This window comes from Myotis brandtii, unplaced genomic scaffold, assembly GCF_000412655.1.
Source record: "Myotis brandtii unplaced genomic scaffold, ASM41265v1 scaffold291, whole genome shotgun sequence".
Classification (NCBI taxonomy): domain Eukaryota; kingdom Metazoa; phylum Chordata; class Mammalia; order Chiroptera; family Vespertilionidae; genus Myotis; species Myotis brandtii.
This window is the reverse complement of record NW_005361118.1, coordinates 915,206-924,431: the sequence shown is the minus strand read 5'-3', so window position 1 is coordinate 924,431 and position 9,226 is coordinate 915,206. Positions and strand designations below refer to the sequence as shown.

Sequence of the window (9,226 nt, the reverse complement as noted above, 5' to 3'; positions counted from 1 at the left end):
TGCCCTGCCCCCCGGCTCTTAGCTCCCCCCTGGGTTTCCGATCACTGTCAGTGCCAGGGGGTTTCTTCCGAGCTTTCCCTTTTGCCTCCCTGCATTGTGCCTACATATGCAAATTAACCGCCATCTTTTTTGGCAGTTAACCGCCATCTTGGCTGGTGATTAATTTGCATATCTCGCTAATTAGCCAATGAAAAGGGTAGCGGTCGTACGCTAATTACCATGTTTCTCTTTTATTAGTGTAGATTATGTATTAATGAGGTTGCTATCTTCCTTCTCACCTCAGAATTTTCAACAATTCACATACTCTTTCCTTTAAGCTCAGAGTAATAAGCCACTTACTTTCTGAAGCTAAATAGTCCACCCTAGTATTCTATTTAATGCTTTCTGTCTTCTATAGGACCTTGGTCCTTCATTCGCAGACATGCTAGTCCTAGTCCCTACCTCCCAAAACATGAGATATTTTCTCACTCTTTGATAACTGGGCTTGATTCTATCTTCTTTCCACTCAAGTTTTCTTCCTCTCACTTTATCAAACTTCTCAAATCCATGTGCATCATTTTCTTAGTTCTACTGACGTGAATTTCAAAAATTCCTCATTTTCCTTGATTTCTAGGCAACATATTAAAACTGTTTCTTTGGTTTTTACAATGCTGCACTGTCCTGACTCCTTCAATGACACCCTTCCCTTTTAGTGCCCTTTATTAAAATAGATGTTCCCTGAGAAAGAGCTGGCACCAGTCATCTGCTCTTCTCTGTTGTCATTCACTCATTCTCACAATGTCCATGGCCATGACTGCTGCTTCTTTCTCTCTAGCCCGACAACTCCCTAGAGATGAAATCTTCATCTGTAACTGTCTATTGGAGGATGCCTGATAGCCCCAAAATAAACAAGGCCAAAACCAGAATTCACATTTCTCTGCCCCAAGATTGACTTCTATTCTTAATTTCCTATTCTTCTTTCTGCCTCCAAGTCACCCATTTTTAAGATTTCCAAATCATCTTGAACTCCTCAATTCTCCCCTCCAAATTTAAATAGTCACTAAATTCTGTCAATTCTCCTTCATAACATTTCTCACATCTGCCATTCCCCACCTCCCACCATTCTTACAGCCACTATTCCAGTCAGGCTTTAACTTCTTCATGTCTGGATTACAAAACTGCTCACCAAGTTATTGCCTTCCCCATTTTCCATTTTCTCATGTATACTGAACACAACCACTAGAATAGTTTTTCTAAAATACTACTGGACATAACACATCCTTTCTCAAAAATCATTTCTTGACCCCACTATCTTTCATAAAACCCAAATTCCTTAGCCTGGCCATCAGACCATTTTCATCAGTTTCCTTTTAGCTGTTTTTCCAGATACTTCACACTACTATCCACCCCAAATATTTTGTTTAAACAGGCGAAATCAATTCACTGTCTTGAGGATACACATTGCACATGCCTTTGTTTACTTAACTAATTCTTGTCCACATCCCCTGTTCCTGACCTATCTACACATTTGAGAGTAATTTTAAATACTCGGTAAAAAGCATGGACTCTGGAGCCAGAACCTGGGTTCAAGTTCCAGTTCTACCATTTAGACCAGGGGTCCTCACACTACGGCCCGCGGGCCACATGCAAATACAAATATTGTATTTGTTCCCGTTTTGTTTTTTTACTTCAAAATAAGATATGTGCAGTGTGCACAGGAATTTGTTCATAGTTTTTTTTTAAACTATAGTCCGGCCCTCCAACGGTCTGAGGGACAGTGAACTGGCCCCCTGTTTAAAAAGTTTGAGGACCCCTGATTTAGACAATGACTTTGGGCAAGTTATTTAACCTTTCTGTACCTCGGTTTCCTCCTTTATAAAATGGAGATTATAACAGTACCTATCTGATAGGAATATTGTGAGGATTAAGGAAGTTGAATACATTAAAGGTTCTTGGCACATAGAAGTACTATATACATATTAGTAATTATTAAGATTTCAAGGCTCAACTGACACTCTTCCAGTAAACCTTTAATAGCTCCAATCCACAGTGATCTTCTCTTTTCTATGTTTCTAACACATTTATTATAAACTACAAAAGTTTAAGTATAAAACAGGGTTTATCAATAGTGGCATTGTTGACATTTTAGGGCAGATAAATCTTTGTCGTGGCGGCTGTCCTAAGCATTGTAAGATGTTTAGCAGCATCTGTGGCCTCTACTCATCAAATGCCAGTAGTAACCCACTCCCTAGTTGTGAAACCAAATATGTCTCCATACATTGTCAAATGTCCCCTGTAGGGGAAGGGGGATTATCCAGTTGAGAACCATAAGAGTAACACAACATAAAATATATGAAAACACTTAAAGCAATATACAAGGTTCAAGTAGTATTACCCCTTAGCACTTATCAAATACACTTTTGTTTTTTTAAATGACTTGAAATTCATACGTATTTTCATTGTCCAATTACTTTTAATATCCTTTAATACAGAACTTATGTTTTATGTATTCATTTCTACAATCACATCCAATCAAAGGCCTTAGACACTTGTTGATTGATAGATAGGACATAGGTAACCTGAGACAGAGAAAATGAACTGAAGAGAGCATGAAAATTGCAGTCAGAAGACCAGATTATATCTTAGGTTTGGCCTTATTTTAGAACTTTGGGCAATACATTAAAGTCCATGAGCCTCAGTTTTCTGATCTATAAAATGAAACATCTATATAGGCTGGCTATGATGTTCAAATGTAATCAGGGGTGTGAAAAAACCATGTATACACTGCAGATTATATAGAGAGAGTCATATGTGTAAAAAGACAAAAATAATTATTATACGATAATACCTCCTTTATTAAGAATCATCCAGGACTTCCTTTATAACCTTATTTTCTATGCCTTTAAGTATTTCACTTTGAAATGTAAACTATTTTGATGGAAATTTTCTGCTTTTAATAGTACTGTATATATTCTTCCTTAAAACAATAGGCACTGAATATAATTTAATTTTTCCTTACTGACTCTGGACCATTGTTATAAACATTAATTATTATTCTAACATATAGCTCCCTCAGGGATTACCATGTATGTAATGCTGTTGACCTCTTTAATAAATAGTCAGAGGCACTGGACTCTGTAGTCCTCATGCCCCTTCTGTTGCACTTCTCTCTATGGATTAGAAAACTAAATAATTAAGTTTGTTAAAGAAGTATCTAAAATTAACAAATATAGACTTTGAAGAAGGGCTCCAGAAGTATTCCTCTGACCAAAGTTTGTATGTCAGAAACTTCTAGGCTCCGGCTGCTCAGAGGTACTTTTTACTTACTTCCTGAGTCTCATTGATGTTCTGGTTAACTGAAATTGCTGGGAAAGCAACTTCTTTCTCTATCTAAATATGTATATACAGAGACAGTACCATGTTGTCCATATAACTAACCTATTTATATTTTTTTAAATCTTCTGAGTGCTTCCTGATGCCACTCAAAATATATATATATATATGCCTCATTAAGTTAAAGCTACAACAGAGCAATCAATCATACTATGTGAAAGAAAAAAAAAGCCAGAATTCATGTGCTAAATCCCATACTAAGCAAACTAAAAAAAAAAAAAAGAATATGATTAAATTTCTTTCAGAATCTCTTGACTGAATTCTTTCAAGACTTATATGCATCTCTGTTCTTCTACCCTAACTGATAAAGATATAAAAGGTCAGTATTTTCCAGTTAAAAAAATTCATTCACCTTTAGTTATAAGTGAACATTAAGTTTCAGGCAAAAAGGAAAATTTAATAAAACTTAAGAGAAAATCAAAGTCAAACTGAAAATTGCTTTGTGAGTCAGGAGCATTTTGTTCTTATGCTTGTAAATTATATGGGTCACAGAAAAATCTTTTCCCCTGACACTTCTAGAACACTTGTATATTTTTAGATATATAATATTATGTACATATAATATCATAATATAAATAAGAAAAACAAAGTCACCTTTAATAAGTCATGATAATTTTCTCCGTCAGATGTAAAACACATAAGATGAGGGAGAGGGGCGTAAAAGTTGGGAGAAAAAAATAAATCAAGTAAAAATATTATACTTTGAAAAATAGGCTTTAGATTTGTTTTTAGAACTTTTTATGGGTCAAAATCAATTTAAAAGTGAAAGAGAAGAAAGAGAAAAGGGGGGGAAAAAGAAGATAGGGAGGGAGGCAGGAAGAGAGTGAACTACAAAGAAGAAAACATGGCACATCTAACAGAACTTAGAAGCTACAAAATAAAATTATCTAGCCTTGTACCTGACAACCGTAGTCCAAAAGTAGCTGTAGTATATCCAAATTTTCATTTTCAATAGTTATTGTAACAGCATTTCTCCCAAGCACATCTACGCAATTTATGTTCAAGTCACCTGAACTGCTTTCCTCCAAAATCTTTTTAACCATATAATAGTCACCTAAATAACAAATACAAACACAATTTAACATTCATAACATATTAAAAGTGAATGACTGTAAAGAAAACTTAGCCTGTTAATTTAAAAGATTAAAACCTAAACTCATTTTTGTACATGGAAATATGCAAAAATGTGAATATTTCTTTGCTAAAAACTTTTATCTTGGAAATATAATATGTACATCAGCTGCAAACATTGAAAGTTGCTAGTTTAAAATTCATAACTGAATGATAAGGAGAGAAACTTTTAGAAGATATTTAAAGCAATAAAGAATATCCAAAAATACAGACTGGAAGCTAGAAAAATTATAAGCTTACAGTTTTACATCTCAAATACATACCCACATTTACTCATACATCAAAATAATTATAAGATCAAGTAATAAGCTCAGGATATTACGAAGACATTTTATATACTTTGGAAAAGCAGTGTTAACGTGTACTAGTATATGCTCGACAAAAAATGCCTGAAATTCCTCTCCTCTTCTCCCCTCCCAACACACACACACACACACACACACACACACACACCCTTATCTCATAAATGAAACTGTTTAGATTATATGACCAGGGAACACCCAACTCACAAAACTCTAAAGCAGGAGTGGAATTAATGCTGGTAGAGGCGAAAGTCAGAATATTTCAAAGTAAAATTTTAACCTGTCAAGAGCATGCAGATTTCCTCCTGCCTAACTCTAGCCCACATCAAAACAGCTGACCAATGGGAAAAAATGAGAATAATGCCAAAGGTAATCATTTTCATGGAGGGCCCACTATATTTGTCTGCTGACCAACTAGTGCAGTAATAAGGGAAATAAATCAAGAGAAATGCTAATTAACTACACAAAGAAGGCAGAGTTTTGTTTCTTTTCATTTTACTTTTAAAATATAATATAAACCATTTTAAGTGACTTGCAAATACAGTTGTTCTTTAGACATCTATGAATTTTTAAAAAAGCAAAACAACCACCACAAAAGAAAACTGCAGAAAAGAACAGAGTGAAAACCAGAGGGAAAAAAAAATTATTTCATAATACAGAAAAAGTAAATCCTAAAACTTGACTAAATGAGTGAATTTAAAAAAGTAACATTTGGGGGAGAAGGGGTAAAATTTCAAATAGATTTGCTATTATTATTATTTTTTAATCCTTGCCTGAGGATATGCTTTCACTTATTTCTAGAGAGAAAGGAAGAGCCAGAGAAACATCGATCCTCGATCATCAATCTGCAACCTAGGTATGTGCCCTGACCTGACTGGGAAATGAACCCACAACCTTTTTGGTGAATGGGACAATGTTCCAACAACTGAGCAACCCAAACAGGGAAAGTGGTATTATTTGAAATCAATGACTTTAAAGCCCCCCATGCATTTTGGAAGAAGTTGAACCATAATTTTCTTGATGCCACATTTCCTTAGTTACCTTAAGAATACTAATCACAAAAAGAAATATTTTCCTCATAGCACTACGAATAGACACTCATGCTCTATGGCAAAAACTTATCAAACACTTCAGAAAGTGAAACTTTTAGTCATAAGTTGAACTGATAGTGAACATACAGATAGACCAGTGAAAAGGAAGGAGAGAGATAAGAGATAGAAACATCAATGAGAGAGAAAAATCATTGATTGGCTGCCTCCTACAGGATCCCCCACAGGGATTGGAGCTTGCAACCCCAGGCATGTGCCCTGACCTGGAATCCAACCAGTGACCTCTTGGTTGCTGGGTCAATGCTCAACAGCTGAGCTACATTGGCCAGGCTCTTTTCTAATTTTTTCTTTACTCCTTAATCTGTACATATCTTTCAAAGGCCCACTCATCCACTAACATACACATAACCACCTCATCTCCACAATTTTTATTTTAGGAATTCTTTCTAAGTATAATGCATTATGAACATGTTGTACATGTAGAGTAAGATTGCTAAATGAAAAGGATAAAAAACATAGATGTTCTACAGTAGATTTGCTCTGGTGCTATTAAAGTTTTTTACTTTTATTGGATAAATTTGATCCACGGAAAGCAAGGTTTATAAAACATTCATAGAGAGCGAGTTTAATTTTCAACTAGTAAGTCCAAGTGTGAACATGTCTTTTCTAACACAAATGATTTTCATTCATCCAACTAAAACTAGATCAATATAACATAGTGGTTAATAGTGCAGGCTCAAGATATATCCTAGTTCTGCTTCTTAACTAATGCAACTTTAGGCAGAATAATTTTAAAATTCTGCTAAGTCTCATTTTTCTTATTTGTAAAATGGGGATAACAACAGATATAGCTCATTGGGTTGTGAGGATGAAATGAGAGCATCTATAAAAAGTATATGCACTCTAACCCAAAGAGTTGTTTTAGCAAACAGTTGCCATTTGGTTTGATAAAAGCTCCAATGTAATAGTGGAAACTATAGCTACTTCAGGAAATTTCCTCTTGTAGATTTGGTTTGGGTGATACTAAAAGAGGTTTAACAATATTAGTGAATACAAACATGTAAAAAAATACTGCTGTAACTCCTATTTATTTTTTACATGTAAAAGAATACCATAGTGTAAGAAATAAGCCATTTTCCTCAACCTAACCCAAGAGCTCATTTTAACATACCTGAAACAGAAAATACCTACTTACTCTCTCCTTAAATTTTTTTTACTTTATATGGGCAAAAAAAAGCATGCATATTTACTTTCTACCCACTCCCAAAAGCCAAATCTCTCCAAGAATCTTAATAATCTTACAAAATGGGAAGCTGACAGAGATTACCAAGCTATTTCAACTGCACTACTGGACAGGCTACAAAACTATCATATATTAAAACATTCTTTTGTTTTACCGGTAAATATGTCATGCAATAATCTTAATTACACACAACATACAAGTACTTACTCGAACCATATTCCTCAGTTTGACAGGAACATCAAATTCCCTTTCTTGACATACTTTCTGTTTGCTTTAAAATAACCACAGCTCAGTAAGCTGGAGACAGGCAGCAGTGATTTACTTATTCTAGTACAACACAATCTTCCATTTCCTCTCTCAGAGAATTTCTTTAGGGAAAAGAACTTATACAATCCACTCAAGTAATACTAAGCAATTTTACCTAATCCAAATGATTTTTGTGAGGTTATAGTCATATATTATGCTTCTTTACATTTCCAAGACAATTCAAAGTTATGTCCATGGCGGATTTTAAGGAATGTTTTCATATTATAGTTTAATACTATTACATAAGAACATAAAAGTGGCTGACATAGGTGGCCTTTATAAGTCAATGTGTTTGTAAAAGATTACGTAAATCAAATCCTACTTCTAAAGCAGTAAGAGGTTAGACACTGACACTTATGAAAAATACCAGGTGGCTCAGTGGTTGAGCATTGACCTATGAACCAGGAAGTCATGGTTCATTCCCAGTCAGGGCACATACCCTTATTGTGGGCTCCATCTCCAGTGGGGGGTGTGCAGGAGGCAGCTTATGGATGATTCTCTCATCATTGATGTTTCTATCTATCTCTCCTTCTCCCTATCTCTCTGAAATCAATAAAAATATTTTTAAAAACTCGTACATACAAAATATCCTCTGAAGCTAATCTTTTCATAGTGTAAAACTGCCCTTTGAGTTTATGTTCTTGAAGTCTGCATGATCCTAAACTGAGTTTTCTAAATGAGCATAGCCATTGGAAGGTGTGAAAATTAACAAAGGGAAATCTTACTTGAAATAGTGTCAGGCCAGAGCGGGTGCTCATAGTACCAGAAGTCAAATTATAGGATGAATTATCAATTACAGAACCCAACAGAAAAATCCTCAACAGGAAAGAATCATCAATGGTAGGCCCCAACATAAAAGATGTACATTAGGTCTCCTACAAGAAATTGACAATCCCAGCAAATGAGAAATCATCCTGCTAGAATGTCAATTGACAATCCCAGTTAATGAGAAACCATCATCGCCCTTAACTCTCAATTTTTCCAATGAACTTTATTCAAAACTACCCCTCCCAACTTCCTTCTTCTCCATAAAACTTTCCTCTCCTTTGTTTGTTGGCCTTGCCTATGGCTTTTGCTGTAGCTTACTTGTCCTGAATTGCATTTCTTTGCTGTTCCCAAATAAACCCATTTTTGCTGGTAAAATAACTTTTATTTTTAGGTCAACAAAGGCAAGCTGAATAAATGTAGAAAAATAAATTTTATAGTATTTCACATAGGAAGTAAAATTAGTCTTAGGGCAATCAATTTCCCATTCCATTTATTATATGCAACAAAAGAAAGCATGCTTGAGTGAAGAGACTTTATATGGCCATAAAAGTGACGAATCTTTTTTTTAAGAAAAATATTAAATATCGTCCACATTTTTGCCCTATAATTATTTTGCACTACCTTTATTTCTCAAAGAAGGTTCAGAAGCAATAAATCTTCTTCTCCAATAAAAAGCACGAACAAAATTGTTCTGTAAATTTGGAGAAAGTTTGGGACTATTTCTTCAGTCCTGTCTGTCTCCACCTAGGATTCTGACATATCTAATTCCAGTCAACAGTCACTGTACACCAAGGCACTGGGTGGCTGAACTTAAAATACTGTAACACAAGTAAGATTTTAATGAAGAGGGGGAAAACAGGCGAGAGCCCACAAACACGAGGCACCTTAAGCAAGGTCATGGGATTTTCACACTAGACAAGCCCTTTGGGCTTCCAAACAGGAAAAAACGTAAGTCCCCAAAGAGACCAGGTCATTCGGGTAGTCAGCAGCAGAGGCAGGGCTAAAATCCTAGGGTCCGCGCCCCCACAGCGCTGCCTGAACACAGGACGCCAGCA

The 9,226-nt window shown here is 35.3% G+C and overlaps 1 protein-coding gene across 1 annotated transcript in view; it reads right to left on the bottom strand.

Annotated features, from left to right (window-relative positions):
- The window catches only part of TRPC1 (transient receptor potential cation channel, subfamily C, member 1), a gene marked incomplete at its 5' end in the record, with an annotated part of 172,941 nt that overhangs the window by 163,404 nt on the left and 311 nt on the right, over positions 1-9,226 (bottom strand). The window contains one exon of the mRNA XM_014542148.1: positions 4,272-4,426. Coding sequence (XP_014397634.1) covers positions 4,272-4,426 — 155 coding nt within the window. The remainder of the gene's footprint in view (positions 1-4,271; positions 4,427-9,226) is intronic.